This window comes from Mchenga conophoros, linkage group LG17, assembly GCF_057382185.1.
Source record: "Mchenga conophoros isolate Kocher_MC1m ecotype Shallow Benthic linkage group LG17, M_conophoros_male_GT1.1, whole genome shotgun sequence".
Taxonomy (NCBI): domain Eukaryota; kingdom Metazoa; phylum Chordata; class Actinopteri; order Cichliformes; family Cichlidae; genus Mchenga; species Mchenga conophoros.
Genome location: NC_140542.1, coordinates 20,400,728 through 20,417,902, shown reverse-complemented (window position 1 = coordinate 20,417,902; position 17,175 = coordinate 20,400,728). Strand labels below are relative to the sequence as shown.

At 40.8% G+C, this 17,175-nt stretch overlaps 2 protein-coding genes across 2 annotated transcripts; both read right to left on the bottom strand.

Moving 5' to 3' along the window:
• Nucleotides 1–274: 274 nt before the first annotated feature.
• Nucleotides 275–4,517, bottom strand: nots (nothepsin). Its single transcript, XM_085252055.1, has 9 exons — nucleotides 4,368–4,517; nucleotides 3,956–4,136; nucleotides 3,251–3,368; nucleotides 2,886–3,004; nucleotides 2,529–2,728; nucleotides 1,565–1,690; nucleotides 1,280–1,424; nucleotides 975–1,073; nucleotides 275–506 (listed from the first exon to the last, which is right to left on the bottom strand). Exons 1-9 carry the CDS (start codon nucleotides 4,421–4,423, stop codon nucleotides 330–332), a joined length of 1,221 nt encoding a protein of 406 aa, XP_085108181.1. The 5' UTR covers nucleotides 4,424–4,517; the 3' UTR covers nucleotides 275–329.
• Nucleotides 4,518–6,897: 2,380 nt separating this feature from the next.
• Nucleotides 6,898–16,976, bottom strand: cct2 (chaperonin containing TCP1, subunit 2 (beta)). The gene is made up of 16 exons (XM_085252296.1): nucleotides 16,871–16,976; nucleotides 16,013–16,087; nucleotides 15,852–15,917; nucleotides 15,644–15,755; nucleotides 12,755–12,831; nucleotides 12,530–12,642; nucleotides 12,241–12,443; nucleotides 12,060–12,160; nucleotides 11,805–11,932; nucleotides 10,850–10,953; nucleotides 10,601–10,720; nucleotides 10,397–10,525; nucleotides 9,778–9,881; nucleotides 8,677–8,776; nucleotides 7,343–7,484; nucleotides 6,898–7,263 (listed from the first exon to the last, which is right to left on the bottom strand). The coding sequence occupies exons 1-16, from the start codon at nucleotides 16,871–16,873 to the stop codon at nucleotides 7,233–7,235; spliced, it is 1,608 nt and encodes a 535-aa protein (XP_085108422.1). The 5' UTR covers nucleotides 16,874–16,976; the 3' UTR covers nucleotides 6,898–7,232.
• Between the last annotated feature and the right edge of the window lie 199 nt (nucleotides 16,977–17,175).

The window sequence follows — 17,175 nt, the reverse complement described above, 5'->3', positions numbered from 1 at the left end:
ACTCAGGGGATAAGAACAAAATCTTCTTTCTTTCCGTGATTACTGTAAATCACACGTGCTTTTGTAAATGTAGATAAAGTGATGAATGTACAATCCCTGTTGCTGCTGTTAAATCTCCAATAACTGTACCTTTTCAAATAAAATGTTAACTTTGTGGTCATTGGGGCAGAAGTAATGGCTAATGTATTGTCAGCAATATTCAGCAGTTTCTAGACAGTTGTTTGTCCTTGATGTATTTGGAGAATGATGTGAGAACAATAATAGGCCAGAGAATGACAAAATGCTTTTCAATTGTGCAGTATTTATTTACTGTTGAGTTCGCCAATAAGTTATGGTTCAGGAGAGTGTTTGGCACGTGCTAAGCCGACCCGGTCATGTCCTTTATCAAAGATGGAGTAGTACTCTGTCAGAAATACATCTCCCAGAATCCACTGAGGGTCTGTGCTGGAATAAATGTCCATAGCCTGGAAACCGCTGAAACAGAACTCATTCCTGCCAAGTGTCTCCTGATAATGACAAAAAGTGGATTGTGTAGTTGTTTAGTAGCTTCATGTATAAAAGAGACATTCTATTTCTTAAGCAATTTTAATTGTTAGTAAAAATATGAAAGTATATAAAATAAATATAGCTGCCAAATTACTAAATTTGCACTTAAGTCTCAATGTATTAATGATCTATTTATGATTTTTTTTATGTGGTTTCTTTTAGGCGTGAGGTAAAAAAAAAAAAAAAAAGCAAAGAATCTATAAACAGAAGTTGAAATGCTAGCTGCATTTCAAAACAATCTCTGATTTCAGCCATTTGACAGGTGCATCATTAAAATAATAAAATAATATGCATTTTTGAATACGCCAAAACAATTACCCTTCCTACTATTTTATCAAAAAAATAAAGAAAGAAAAAGAAAATAAAAAGAAAGAGAAGACTGGCAGCTGTTCTAACACAAGCTAAAGAAAACAATAAGCCTTCCTTACCTTCCTGATGTACTGTTCACTTGTTAGTGTGTACTCTGTTCCATTCAGGACAAAAGTCACCTGAGGCAAACTGGACAACCTGGCACAGTCGATAACAAACTGAAACACACAAAATGAGGAGTGACATGCTGAAAAAATTCAGTTACGGTAGTCATATAGTATTCTCAAGAAATATCTGATATTGTTTTTGAAGCAGGAATAAGTAGTAGGTCTAAGTGTCCCCTCTGTAGGTTAAACATTTTCTTTGAAAAAGTCATAACTTTCTCTGGTCTTTCAGTAGACTATGAGATGACATATTTTGGTACCTCTCCCAAGTTTGAGGGTGTTGCTCCAATCAGCTGTTGGAGCCTCAGAATGTCATTGGTTGGTCCAGCAATGAGGGAAGTTCCAGTATCAACAATCGCCTGACATCCACTTGGACAAAACAAGTTCACACCTTGTACTGCTACACTGAAATATTAAGCATTTTTATGTTTCTATTAATGAATGTCTTCACAAGAAAGGGTAAAGGTCTTGTGCCATTTCCCCTACTGTAAGTGGTTCATAGTACACTGCCAAAGTGCTGTGCTGTTGGGATATGAAAAATGTACCTGTCCATCTTGATCTGCCAATACCCCTTGGCAGTGACAGGATGCCAGTTGATTGGTCCAATATACAGCGCTTCGTTTGTTCCACCTAACAACAGTTCCCCTGCTGGATTGGTACGGCCGGTTTTTCTGCGGGCACAAAACTCACATTTACGTAAACAAAAGATAAGAACTCTCATATTAAAAGCAACAAACACATTTATATCCCTCAAGAAGTACAGCATCTCTGTCGAGTGCCTAACCAGATACTCTTGGACTGGACCCCTGAAACACTGGAGGAATGCTTAAATAATTACAACCATGTGGATCTTCCTGGTTCACCTGGTGATTGTTCTTCTTTATCCTAACATGTCTATGATCGAAATTGTAGAATTACCCTGTCGTACTTAAGCATACTTAGAAGCCATAAGACCTCCCTAAACATCAAGTATCTCTGAAACACTGCTCACCAGATGCTCTTGTCAGTGAAGCCAAGCGGATTTGTTCTGATATCACTGTAGATGGTAGGAAGTCTATAAGTCTTGGACCTAGACACAGACTAGGCAGACCCTATTTAAAAAACTGAAACCTTGGGAAAAACTCTCATCTCCACAGCTCACAGTAAAACCCCTTTGAACTTCCTGGTTACCCTTGACCTTTCCATTTCTCTGTGGCTATCTCTTGCTCTGCCTTTCCCTCTTGACCAACCAAAACTCTATCAAAACTTAAGAACTAGTTGTGAAACTTCTGCCTGTTTCAAAGCATGATTTTTAAAGCTGCTTACCCAGAAATTCTAAAAATAAACCCTCTTAACATCTACAATGTAAGAGTAAACCCATCCATATTTTCAGCAGGGCTGCCAACAACCAGGTGGGTAGTAAGAGGTTAATAGACAGGAAGAAGTAATTATCCTCCCTCTCATGCTCCTCTGAGCATGACAATGAGCATCTAATTGAGGTGAAATGGTGAGCTCCTGATATGAATGCACCTGCTCAGGTAAAAGGAGAACACTGGCTGGTCCACAAGCTTCTGTGCAATCATGTTGTCAAAAACATTGGTGCCCAGAATCTCTGCAAGGGATTGGTAACTCATTCCCAGAACACCGTCAAACTTCGCCGTCAGGAATGATTCACTAGGTTCGAAAACGGACTCCCCAAACTCTTGGTTCAGGATGGTTAGACCACCAATCTGGAACAAGTTGATTAAGATAAAACAGTACTCCTTTAGTTGTGCCTGAATGTCAAACTGAGTTTGATGGATGAAAATATTTTTGAAATTAATCGTGGCAGCTGTTAGTTAATTTTAATACTGAAGTTTAGCTTTTTAATTTTGAGAGCTTTTGGACCTTCAGTGTGTCTCTGGCCATAGTTCCAAGCAGGTGACCTGATCCGTAGTAAATCCCAAATCTCCGACCATCATGCCTGAACGAAGCTGATTTAAATGCCTTGAAACGCTTGTGGAGCGCTGTGAATGCAAACACACACATAGACATTATCTTTTCTTATATTCATTACATGTTATTTACTTTATGTGGACTTGCCTTTGTCAGATTTATGTGCCTACAACATCTTTATACAAGTACACACAGACACACACAGACTTTGAACTTCTTATCAGACTGGAACAAAATAAACCAAAGTCAGGCTGCCCTGACCTGCAAATGCAACACTGGTGTTGTGTGGTATTGTGTGGTGCTATGTAAGGTGTTACCGCAGGCCTCGCTGATGCAGTAGGATGATGGCACCCAGAGGTCAGCTGATCCAGTGTCAAAAATCACAGAAAAGTTCTGCTCTGGAGTCCCCAAACTGATCTCACCATAAAACTGAGCCTGAAACGCAGCAGGGGCACAAAGTGTGGCTGAGATTTTAATTTGAAAAATTCTGAGATAAATAAAAAGGTAGCTGGTTGTGACATGCTCATGCTAATGTTAGCATGTATGCTAACATATTTTGGCCAGCTTGGCACTCCCTTTGTTTTCATAGTATAAATTAGTTAAGTTAGTTTCTATTCAGTAAACTGGGCTGTGTTGTTTTCATTTTAAAGCTTCTATATGTAGGAAATAACTACGTCTTACTTTGGGAACATATATCTTGTGAGGACATAAAGAATGGAAATGCAGTACAAATGATAACTTTTTATTTATTATTTCTTTTATTTCTGCTTCTGTAATAATACTTAATACTGCTTCTGTCCAGCTTGAGTTGCATACTTAGGACATACTGATATTTCGGAACTGAGCAACTTTCCCTTAAATCTGATAATCATTCTTAACAAATCAGCATATTTATGAACAACACTGACCCCTAGAGGAATATTTAAATCACTGTAACAAGGTTAAAACTTCTCACTGGATATTTTGATAATAGCTGAAGGCTTTGAACCAGCAACCCTAACTCTCAGTGTTGTTCTTCTTACATCCATGAAGTTGTAGATCCTCTCGCTGGTGCGTCCGAGCCTCAGTGACGGCATGCTGGACGGGAAGCACTGAGCGTAACGGCGATTAATCATGTCAGGGGCGTGATCCTTCAGGAACTCATTCAGCAGGCCATCAGCTCGCAATCGAGTACGAATTGAGCGCGTCCGTCTAAGAGGTATGCTGACGATGGAACATTTTAGTATCTCTGTAAACTTTTTATATCAAATTGTCTTTTTTGATTTGAAAACAGTTGGCCTAGTTTTGGCTCAACAGAGGAAGGTCCACTAAACAGCACCTCGATAAATGTACAACAAAGAAGAAAATCAGACTTTATATTGTTAAATCCCTGGTGGATGGACAGCTGTTAATATAAAGAGAACAACCATATTAACAAAGGTGTAATTGTCCTACCTGACCAGCGCTGAGGTCATCCATGTTAAAAACAGCAGGAGCAGCAGCCTGAACATGTCTGTATCTGCCAGTCTGAGAGACTGCTGTTTGGCACCCGATGGGGACGTTTATCAGACTGAACTGTAAGTCTGATTGGATCTGAGTCTGTGAATAAACTGTGAGAAGGTCCACCCCCAAAAGCTTAAACAGACAGAAGAGGTCTTTATTATTCAGTTATTTGATCACAGAAGATTTTAGATTACGTGGATCAACAAGTATTTAAGTCATCCATGGCTCTCTCAGCTACCAATACAGCATATGTCCAAATCTGGGAGGTCAAGGCTTTTTTTAATGTATTATTTTTTATTATTAAACTAGCAACCTGACTTGAGCCCCTTAGACTCCCATGTTAAAACTTTCCAGCAGAAAAAAAGACGTTTGATTTCCCCTTTATATGTAAACCTGTTTAAATTATTTAAACAGGTTTACAAATTAAATTGTATAAAGGTTTAAACTTTGCATTATTAGAGGCGTGACCTCTTTGACTGACAGGTGGATGGTGATACGGCTGAAGCTGCTGACTGTCTGCTAGATTTAACTTCAGCTAGCTGGAGTCCCTGAACTGGACCTCTGTTATGGCCACCAGAGGGCACCAAACATTTTTCTGGATGTTACTAATAAAGCCCGCTAAATTTTATACCCGCCCTGCAGTGGCTTGTTAACTGCGATGTACGATAAAGTTGGCATCAAATTGACATCATATGCATAGCAACCATTTCTACAAGTTAAACAACTCTTGCTTTTTGTAACATGGCGCGTTGTGCTTTTACTCCTGCCGCTGGGTTGAAGGCACGAGAGTAAGATAGTGTTGATTTTAATGATTTATCAGTACAGTACGCTCAGAGACTCATAGAGATTCAAAGATGAAAAAAGCTTTGCTCCAGTTATTAAATCTTCCCCTGTTTCTTTTAACCAATGTTAATGTGGTGCTACCATCTGGTGCTGACACCTACTGTTCAGGAGACTCAGCGGCCAGAACAGCGAGCAGAAATCAATGTGTAATGATGTCACAGACGGCATGAGAGTAACATGGTGGGTATACTGGCACCTTTAGCTGGTAACTTAGCACCATGCCATCAAGATATGGTCAAATGGATGACACCATCTTGCCAGGATGTTATTAGACTAATATTATATTAAATTAGTATTTTTAAACTGTTGGGCTGAGTGTTGTCCATTATTAACACCCATCTTCTGACTGGGAATGTTCCAGCTGACTTTAAACATGCCATACTGCTTTTAATGATCTCCAAACTCCTTTTCTCTGTTGTTTGTCACCAGCTTCAGCTCCAGGACCGGGTACTTGCTACTTTCAGATCCAAGTGCTGCATTACACACAGTGGATTATTGCATGCTTGTCTGTAGACTGGAGAGTTGTGAAAGCATTACAGGAACTGCTCTTTAGCAGTTTAAATCTTATTTTAACCAGCAGACATTTTTTCTGTGGGTGGCTTTTCAGCATCACCTACTCCCCTCACACTGTTATCCAGATGACTCACAAACCTACCCTCCTCCCAAGAACAACCTTGCTGAGATACAATCCCAGATACCTCTAAACATCTTCAATCTGAATGAGCAAAAAACAGAAGTGACCCTCACTCCTCGTGTAAATGGGAACTTTCTAAAATTACAGAACCCCCTTTACAAAAAAGAAAAAAAAAAAACCCTGGGTGTGCTTTATGACAACAACAATAGCATTTTATGTGTTTTCTGGCACCGAATGAGCGATTTTTTTTCTAGTTTTAAAGGTTTAAACATTTTTCTATGAAAAGCCATCTGTGTGGTTAAGTCTGATTGAGTAACTGTTGACACTCTGAGGTCTTAGTCACTTTGACCTTAGTAAGTTACTGCAGATCAATCAATAATCAGCACTCCTGATCTTCTGCTTGCTCATTTCCAGGTTATGAAATGTAATTTCTGGAGTATCTCACCACAACAGCTGATCATAAATAAATCTGTATATATTTTACATCTTTATATATAAAAGTACTGATTACGTGCACATGCTCAACGACATGTTACTACAACTGTCACATCAGCCAGTCATAGATGATGTCACAGTCACCAGATGGCCATCCAACAGAGGAGCTTTGGGATGTTGCAGAATGAGAGAATTGCATCATGAATGTGAAATGTACTGATGCATGACTGCAGCTGTGCGATGGAATCATGTTAACATGGGCCAAAATATCTGAGGCAGTTCTGAAGGCAAAGGTAAAGCCAGGTAACAGCAAAATGTAACTAATAAAGTAACCAATAAATGCATTACCTTGAAAATGAGTGATAGACTTTCAGTTTCCAAGCTGCTGATCTCAGTAGAACAACTCGATCAGAAACCTGCACCAACCTAATGTGCAGTCTGACTAATTATACAAGATTAAATCTGCTTCAGATTTTTTCATTTGCAGTGATTACTTCTATTATTTGGAAAATGTTAAATATAAATGCCAAAGAATGAAAAACTAAATAAATAACAACAACAACAAAAGAATCGGGTAATGGTGTCCGGTTCATTTATTCAGTAAACAAAACAACGTTCAAACTTCTTTCCTAAGCGTAGCTGGCACCAACCAGCCTCGGCCAACAGCTCAGCTAATGTTAGCATAAAAAACAAAACAGTGTGAAGACTTCTCATCTTCACTTTATGCTGAAACTGCACAGCATAAGCTAGCATTAGCAGAGCCACTGATGTTAGCTGTGTCTGGTGGTTAGCATCAGCCAATTCAACAGAGAAAAAAATTTGACAATTTGATGTAATTTGAACTACACAGAAGTGATAAATAACTAAAGTGATCCCCGTTTGTTTTTTCTCATCCTCCTCTTCCTCTAGCAGGGGTGATGGTCGGGAACTCTCTTCCTACAGAACAGAGATGAAGAGTAAATTTCTGTAACCTGGTACGAACAAACGCAGATGATCTGAAAAGGACTGAACTGACCTGGGTGCAGCTTTGATGATGTTGTCCACTCTTAGGATCATCTCGGCGGCCTCAGACGCGCTCAGCAACATCTGGCGCTTCACTTGGAACGACTCTGTGATGCAGAGATCTACCATGTTTCCCACCGTGCCATCAGACATGTCTGCGGGGAAACACAGACGCTGTTAGAATCTAACAGCTGCTTAACCACCAAATCACAAGAATAAAACAGGAGAAACAGGCATGCTAAGCTAGTCAGCAGTTTAAATTATTCACAATAAAATGTGATTTAAGCTAGGTAGTTAGCCTTCTTTGTAAGATGTTAGCTACCTTTTTATGGTGCAAGTGGTAGTTGTTTGTCTTTTTGTGGCTTTAGCTCAGTTGCTATCCTTTTATGATATTAGCTTTTTGTCTATAACACCAGCGTTAGTTAGCTTTTTTTGCAATTTAGCCAAACAGTCATTTTTATTTCACACAGCCTTAGTTAGCATTTTCACCTGTGACTTTAGCTACATAGTTAATCTTTCTAGATTAGGTGTCTCTGGAACATTATCCTGTGACTTTAGCTAAGCATTCGAGCAAGATAACAAGATATTGCACGTCTGTACAACAGTCTTTCGTCAGCTTTCTATGCGTAAGTGTACTTAGGTAGTTAACCATGTTTATGATACTAGCTGTCTATGACATTAACTTTAGTCTGACATTTTTAGGTTTAGCGAAACAGTTAAGTGTCTTTAGCTGTACAACCTTAGCTGTAGTTACTAATTTTTCTGTGTTTAGCTACATAATTGCTCTTTCAATTCCTCTTCAATGTTTGCCATCTTTCTATGCCCTTTTCTATAGTTGACCATCTTTGTAGGATGTTAATTGTTTATGACTTCAGTTAAGTAGTCATGCTGTTTTGATTTTAGCTTTAATTGGCTTTCTATATGTGACTTTAGCTACAATTAGCCAACCTTCTGGGACTTTGGCTTAATAAATAAGCAATTAAAAAAAAAATTTAGATATTTATATGTTAGCTTAGTTATTTGGCCATCCTTCACTTTAGCCACATAGTTAACCATCTTTCTAAGATGTTCACCCTCTTTATATGATATTAGTTCTAGTCTTTCTAGGATGCATATTTTCTCTCTAGCATTAGCTGCACTTACCCATCTTCATAGGAAGTTAGATTCAGTTGGTATGCAGCTAGCTGTGGTCCTGACTGTGTTAGTAGAGCAGCACAGGTTCAAGGATAAACCTTGATATATATATTTTTTTTAAATAAGGCAAACATGTGTTTGTTAATAATTATAGTTATTATTCCTCTAGTTCTGAGATGAGGTGATGTGTGCTTGTCTGTGAGCATCACTCACTCAGTCCAAACGTGGTCTTGTTCTCCTGATGTGCAGCTCTGAGCTGAGCCACCAGGTCGGCGCTGTCGTATCCGGCGTTGTCTGCAATGATGGTTGGCAGCTGGAAGAGGAAGCGGATGATGACACATGAGATCAAAGTCACATGTGGTTGTAATTAGGGCTGCTCGATTATGGCAAAAATGATAATCACGATTATTTTCACTGAAATTGAGATCTCGATTATTTGACGATATTTATTTAACAATAACAATGTATTGAATAATGACTTTAAAGATTGTCAAAAAATAATATAAAATAGTGTGCAAATACTGATAACAGTGCAAATGTTTGCAATATAAAAAATAAATGAAAAATGTAAACATCTATGTTTAGTGAACTTTGCAGTGTTGCTCTGTGGTGCAGCTACGACACTATGTCTACTTGATCCACGTCTGACTCTGCGAACCCATAATGTTTCCAACCACTGAAGCTTTTTTTTAACCTCTCTTTTCAACCAACGGCAGTCACTCTCCTCTCCAAATAACTCAGCTTTCCGAGCTTCCCTCGGGTCCTCTTAATCAGCGGTCCCCAACCCCCAAACGACTCACGGACCGGTACCGGTTTGGTACCGGTCCGTGAGAGTTGAGGCTCAGGTGTGAAATGGTTTCAGGGTTTTTATCGGTTTTCAGCGTTATTTTGTTAACGTTTTTATCGTTTACTTGGTTTTCCTTGGTCTTTTCACGTGTGTTATGAATAAATTTTCTTTTTTTCGGTACCGGTACTAGTTTTATTTTGTTGTATTTATCCGCGACACCTTAAAGGCCGGTCTATGAAAATATTGTCGGGCATAAACCGGTCCGTGGTGCAAAAAAGGTTGGGGACCGCTGCTCTTAATTGTTGTGACACGTGTTCGAAATGCAGAGAGGTGCGCTCGATTTGCCACACGGAGCAGCGCGAGAGTAAAGCACGAGGGAGGGGCTAATAATCGGCTCAGTCATTTTTAATGATCGTTGAAAGCCCAGATCGTAATCGTGATTAAAATTCGATTAATTGAGCAGCCCTAGTTGTAATCAAAGAAATTCCTATAATTTACAATTGTAGAATCGGAGTTTTAGTATTTACCATCCTCAGAGCCTTGGCAAATGACTCCATGGCAACTGACTCCTTTCCTGGCGTCCTGTTGGCCAGATCACTCACAACCTTAGCCATCAGCATCTCAGAGCAGCCTGATGAGAAGGAGAACACGCAGGTGTGAGATGTATTAGTTCATCATTAGGGATGGGAATCAAGAACCGGCTCCCAGTAGTTCAGTTCCCCGGAATTGTAAGTCTGCCTGCTGATCGATCCCACCTATGCTACAATCAGCTGATTTCAGTTCGTGTGCCGGAGAAGGAAAACAGCAGCGCTTTCTGCAGCGTGGATTTAAACATTAATTCTATTTTCATTGCACTAAAGACAGTAAGCACAATGGTCAAGTGGAGACTGCATCCAGGACAGAAACAGCTTTATTATGCTGCTAACACAAATTCCCATCCTTAACTCATTCACTGCCATTGACGTCTATAGCCGTCAATTGCAGTGAATAAGTCAATGGGTTTAACTCATTCACTGCCAATGGCTGGCAATGAATGAGTTAAGAACCTTAATGTTCCACATGTGCCGCATTTTTTGTGCTCTGCTGTAAGGTGGGCGAAGAATGAGGACAGTGCTGTAGTTTTAGATCAGCTGTATGTGCGCCTACCTCCTCCATAGACCGTGCGTGGCTCCTTCACTGTCTGTGCGAGCACACACAGAGCATCGTGCAGTGAGCGCTCCGCTTCATCCAGGATCTGCTGGGTCGCTCCCCGCAGGACAACGGTGCATGCCTCACCTGAGGAAGAGGAGGAGCTAAAGATGAGTATGTCATTATGAAAAATGAGTTCAAGTCCTCAGTGTGTGTTCGTACCCATGGCAACTCCAGAGAAGTGGATAAGCGTGTCCTCGCCGATCATCACCTCCTCGATCAGCTTGCAGTGCCCAAGCTTCACCAGCTCTGGGTGGTCAAAGGTGGAGGTGATCTCCCCACCTGATCAGATTACATCAGTAATCAGTGAAGGTCACATTTTTTCAAGTATTTAACACATGAAAAAGATTGTAAAACACGCCTTTCGTTAAAGAACAGTTTATTTTTGTGTGTTTGTATATGCATACACACCGGTGACGAGAGCGAGGCGCTCAATGCCAGCGAAGTCGGCGTGCTCGATGGCCATGACGCCAGCCTGAGCAAAGAGCTGCTCTGGGTAGTTATAGATGAGCTGCCTGTACGAAGGGAAAACAAAACAAACACTGGGGTGAGTGACACTGAGTTAAAGTGAGCAACTGTCCCATTGACCACTGCCTCAAACAAACATGGAGGTCATCATGCTGAAGCTGACGAACATGGCTCACTATTTTACACACTGTTAATATTGGATTCTGTATTCTCAGGTTTATTTACACAAAACTAACGCCTTAACCATCTTTGAAATTTGTCTGCATTTTGCTAATTGTGTGTAGGAGATCAGTGAGTAGTAGCCTCATATCCACCAAACAGATTTAGCTGCTGCTGTTTTAAACCCTGTGGGACCGCTTTGTGTTTCATGGGAACACATCAAAATCCAACATGTTGCCAAGAAAAAACATTTAATACATTTTTTTTTAACAAAGAGCACCTTCGACTTTTTAAAACATCCCTGACCAAATTTTAGGCAGCTGTGTTAATCCAGCTATGAAGTGCACAACAAGATGGTGCTATGACAGCCCCTGAATTCTGGCATGCAGGCGTGTCAAATCAAATCAAATCACTTTTATTGTCACATCACATGTGCAGGTACACTGGTACAGCACATGCAAGTGAAATTCTTGTGTGCAAGCTTCACAAGCAACAGGTGTGCAAAATACAATAACAGAAGTGTTTGCATCAACCTCTGATTACACGTGTGAAGTTTGGGCCAGACTGGGCAATAATGCAGCTGCCACGGGCTTTATGAAAAAGTAAAAGAAGCTTCACAGTTCAGCATCACTAAGACTTTCAGGTTAGACTGACAAAAACAATGTGATTAAACCTCGGGGAGGACAGAAGCAGAACACCTGACAGGTTACAGAAACGTGCAATGGCGGTTCAGTCGTACCTGTTGATGAAGCAGTTGATGCCGTGTTTCAGGATTCTGTCGACCTTCTCCTTCATCTTCTCTTTCTCTGCGAGTTCGATCTCTGCGACCTTTGCCGTCGAGTCAACGCGAACCCTGGAGCCGAAGATCTGACAGACGCAGAAACACAAACAATCACGATATCGATCACACAGGAACAGGAAGCATCCGATTTAGATCCTCTCGCTTTCTTTCCGAAACTTGCAACGTCTCTTGACAGTGACCTGGTGTTTTTACCTTGATCTTGTCAGTGTCCATGCCGGTGTTGGCGATCAGGATGTTGACGTTCTCCAGCCTCTTTGGCTGGTTCACTCCGATCTTCTTGTCCAATAGGAAACCTAGACATGCACAACAGACATTAAAGTCCTGCAACCAATCAGGAATGAGACAGGAGATCCGTGACGTTTCATGACCTCACCTTCATCCAGGTAGGAGTCGGTGAGGCTGCCTCCCAGCTTCTTGATGATGTGGATGGCCTCCAAGTTTCCAGAGCCTTTCAGCCTCATGACGGCGTTGACGGCGAGCTTGGCAAAGTGATCTTTGTGGTGAGTGAGCAGCTTGGAGGACAGTGTGGTGCGGGCGATGTTCAGCAGGTCCTCCTGGAAACGAGCTGGGTCGTTGCTATGGAGACCAGAGAGAATGATGAGGCAGGGAAAGCGGAAGGTGAAAGCAAGGAGACAAACACGGACATCTTAATTTTGCCTCACCTGTGGTCGACAGCGGCGTCCCTCAGAGCCTCTCTGGCCGCCTGAGTCGCTTTCCTCCAGCCAGAGATGATAGTCTGTGGGTGGATCTTCCTGGCGATCAGAAGCTCCGCCTCCTGAAATGGCAACACTGACAGCTGAGACTGCAAGCAAGACCCACATGGCCACCACAGCAGGGAACCAGGGTGGCTTTACTTTGAAATCTGAGTCTGACAAATAGGTATTTACCCGCAGCAGCTCTGCAGCGAGCACGGTAACGGAGGTCGTCCCATCTCCGACTTCATCGTCCTGAACTTTGGACATGTCTGCAAACACAATTGTTCTCCCATCAAAACCTCAGATAAAAGGTCTCAGTGTGATATCATTTGATTACAAAGGATCTCTAAATTACACTTAACCCTTTAAAGCCGGTCAGAGCGGGCACGCTCTGTTTTGCGTAACTATTTTTAAATCCCGGTAGCACTGTAACCACTAGGGGTGCAACGATACACAAAATTCACGGTTCGGTTCGATACTTTGGTGTCACGGTTCGATATTTTTTCGATACAAAAAAATGTTCATGCATTTTTAATTTGTCATTTATTAAAATTATAAATATATATTTTAACTCAAAAGTACAGTTTTTAAATTTAACCCTAACCCTTGTGCGTGTTTTTTATTTTGACAGCGAATGCGCACCTGCGGACCACTTATGTGCAGCCCTGGTTATTTAGCTTGTCATATTGCAGCCACAGAGATTCTTTTGTCCATGAAACCATAAAGCTGCACTTTCTTTTTGCCTTATAGTCTGATTTGTCATAACTTCTCCGTTTTGTGGTAAGCTTTTCTTTGGCTGTCACTTCTTCACCCTGACCTGTCTTATTTGGCTCAGCAGAACTGAAATGCTTTTACACGCTCACTCACATAAGCTCAGCGATTCTCTGCGCAATCAACCTCTCACATGTTTAAGCTGCGGGAGATTTCACTTGTCATGTTTGCATAGTAAGCTAACGATTAATAAGACGATGTCAGAGGAATTGGTGCACAAATTATCATCACTCACAGATCAGTGCTGTCGCTCTCTATACACAGTTCGCACGATTGCAAAGTGAAAGCAAAAAAACAAGCGCAAATTCAAACGCGACTTCAATATGTCACATATTGACAGTGGCTCACCGATGCCAATGACATAATTACCCAGCTACATTTCCGAAAGAATGCAAAAGCATTGACATATATTTTTCCTACAATAGCCCGACGGGCAGGGAAGAGATAGATTTTGGTAGCCCGACTGAAAAAATCGCTAGCTCCGGGACGTCGGGCTAGCGATATTGCAAGCCCTGTATCTGATTGAGGAATCACTCATCTTTGGAAAAGAGAGTTTATTACAGAGAAATGTCTCTTTCCAAAATAAAAGCTATACTATCCGCTTCTTCTGGGCTATATTCTCAGCAGCATAAGGAGAATCATGTGCTAACAGCTGTCTAAATGACTCGGCTAAAGTTAGTAGCATGCTTGTTGTTTTTGTCTTTGCACTAGGATGATGTCGGCGTAAATGTGCAGTCATATTCGTTGTGTTCCCACTAGTGCTTTCAGGTTAATCTCGTTGAAATGACCTTAACGCCACAACACGGCAAATCTCCGTTAACGAGCTACCGCGGATGGGGCTAGACGGCCAACACCTTAACGAGCTAACTGCGCTAACACACTAGTTCACACCAATGTAATTGAGCATTGCATGGCACATCCAACATACTGTTTTACTTTAGTCCATGACTCGCTTACCTTCAGGGTCATACGTCACATGAAAACCAAAATAATTCCAAACGCCAGATCTGAATGAGGTTCAATTTGCTTGTTGCAAGGAGAGCTTAACTTCTGTCTCGCTAGCTTGCCCTGCGCTCTTCCTTCTGACGATGCTGTCTGTGTTGAGCGCTCAGTGGATCTGCGCTCCACAGTGCAGCCTAGGCGGAGTAGTCGAACGCAGATTCACTGAGCGCTCCACACAGACAGCATCGTCAGAAGAAAAGTTGATAAAATAAATTACAAATGTTGTATTGTTCGAAAGCACTGTATCGAACGGTTCAATATCGATACGAATATCGTTGCACCCCTAGTAACCACGTAAGCTAGCACAATATTTTTTTTTTGCATATGAGACCGGAGGAGTTGGACTTACATCTTATGCCATCAGCTTGTCCTAGGTCACAGTTTCCTTCCACATATAGCTTTGCAAAAACTGCATAAAAGCACTTGCAGCAACAAAAACACAATATTCCAGAAACACGCTTTGCCGATCTGATCAGCTGTTTGTAACACTTCCATCAGCGTGAACTATCGCATGTCCGCCATGCCCTGCCCGGAACCGGAAGTAACGTCATTTTGCGGAAATGTAGTTTTTTTACCATCAGGGCCTTATGAGCTTATACTGGTGTTTTTAAAAGTTATGTTTGACTTTATGACTTTCTGTGTCGTTTCTGGGATGCTTAGGACTCATATTGCACTGCTGGAAATAGTTTATTTTGATGCATATGCTGGTTTTTTTTGCAAATTTGCACTATAATATTTATTTTCGTTTTTCCTGCAGTATATAAAAATTGGTGTATTTCACAAATAAAACTATGAAGACACTTAAAATAAATTTCCTGTGGTGGGAAACTATTTTGTGCAACTTTTTTGTATTTAGTTTTGAGGGATAAGCCTCTTAAATTTCTCTAACTAAAAATATATGTTAAAAAAACAAAAACGATTTTAAATTGTTTTGTAGTTTATTGCACTTTATTGCAATTTATGTAATTACTATACACTTAATGCAGACATATTATTAAAATTTGGGTTATAATGGTTGTATTGATGTATATCAACTTGAAATGCTCCCAAAAATGGCTCTACAGCATGTAAAAATATAATATAAGCTCTGGCGCACTTGGTTCTATGGTAGGTCTTAAAGGGTTAATTAGTATTTTTTACTGTGTCTTAACAATAAGCATGAACACTCTACTTTAAATCAGCTTTTTTATTCGTTAGCCTACTTTTAGTGAGGTAGTGCAAATTCAGCACCAAGAAACCTTCATTAATGTTTATTTTTTCTTTTAAACCTTTAACCTGGCTCTTAAAGTGTCAAGCGTCTCCACTCACCAACCAGAACTTTGGCAGCTGGGTTGTCGACACCGATAGCTTTCAGGATGGTTGCACCATCATTGGTCACAGTCACTGTGCCACTCTTCCCGCCACCGAGCAGGATCTTATCCTGAAGAGAAAGAGAAACCCTCTGATTACAACTTATTCTTGTGTTTCCTTAGACTAAAATTCTACAGTAGCACTCTTGAGGTTTGAATCAACCTACCATCCCCTTTGGGCCAAGAGTGCTCTTCACCAGATCACCAATAGCGATGGCACCAATAAAAGATGACTAGAGGGAGAAAAATTCAAAGATTTAACTGAACTTGAAACAGAATAAACACATTTTTTTAATGGCGAGTATGTATCTCATACAAAGCAACTCACCAGTCGAGCAGTCTCTGCTTTTTCTTCATCTGCTCCATGTTTGAAGATGTTGACCGGGGCCATCGATAAGGACGCCTACAAAGAAAGGCAACAATCAAACAGTCAGTCACTGATTACTGATCATTACAGTAACTTTTGTACAGTTCACAAAAAAGCCACAAAATGTTACACTTTAACAAACTTGAATTAAATGTATATCTATATGTTGCTGCTAGGCGTGCACAGGGTATTTTTTTTTCCTGCGGCCGTGAAAGCAGCAGCGACAGTCGAGACCCGCCCCTAATACACTAGAAACCGCTAGAAGCTTTTAGACAAATTAATAAGAAAATGAGCACAACGTAAAAATTTAAACATCTCTGTCTCATGTTAGCTGTTTAAACATTTACTTGTCGGTCACGTTCCCTTTTTTCCGCCTATAGCGCAATTAACCATTTATTACCGTCTAGAATTGCTGAGTTGTTCCTCAAACAGTCACAAAGCACAAATGACAACCAACCCTCCGTTAGCATGCTAACGGGTTAAACGAGAGGAACAAGAGCAGCCAGAGGGGCACCAAAGCAACCACACAGATTAGTTTTCTCCGTTCGCTGCCATAAATCTGCCAGCTTCATCACAACCTATGTAATGACACACAGGTCCACATTTAAGCTGTTAGCTTAGCTGCTAGCGCATTCACAACGTCCATGTGCTTGCTTGCCGGTTAGCACCGCCAGCTAATGGGGAGCCAAACTGCCTCTGAAACTGACTAATGACTTAGAAGCTGCTGAACTGAATCTGTAAGCGCTTGTAGACAAATAGGAGCGAATCTGTTTATTTAGACCTGTCCAAAATATTAAAGAAACAACGGTAAAAGCTCACCATAATGTCTAGTATTCAGCGGAGAAGCTGTGCACGCACACTCAAGAAGGGAGGGACGACACTGTGACGCTGTGACGTACAAACGTAGTGCTGCATTCAGAGTCGATCACGGAAAACACTCCGTTCCAACATCTGTTCAATTTTACACCCATATACGGTATGTATCATACAGAAGAACAAATATATGATTTTAAACCATAGTCTTCATCAAAGGATGCTTAATGTGGTTTAATTACCTTCGTTTGGGATTTTTAAATTCTAACTTATCCTTGTGTCTACTGTGTTAGTGAGATTAATACACTTGC

Coding starts and splice junctions, on each gene's coding strand:
- nots (XM_085252055.1), bottom strand. CDS start 4,423: ATGTTCAGGCTGCTGCTCCTGCTGTTTTTAACATGGATGACCTCAGCG. Junction 2,729..2,885: donor TGGCCAGAGACACACTGAAG/GTCCAAAAGCTC, acceptor AACTTGTTCCAG/ATTGGTGGTCTAACCATCCT. Junction 507..974: donor GTGAACAGTACATCAGGAAG/GTAAGGAAGGCT, acceptor TGTCATTATCAG/GAGACACTTGGCAGGAATGA.
- cct2 (XM_085252296.1), bottom strand. Junction 10,954..11,804: donor ATCAACTGCTTCATCAACAG/GTACGACTGAAC, acceptor CCCTTCGTACAG/GCAGCTCATCTATAACTACC. Junction 10,526..10,600: donor CTTCTCTGGAGTTGCCATGG/GTACGAACACAC, acceptor CCTCTTCCTCAG/GTGAGGCATGCACCGTTGTC.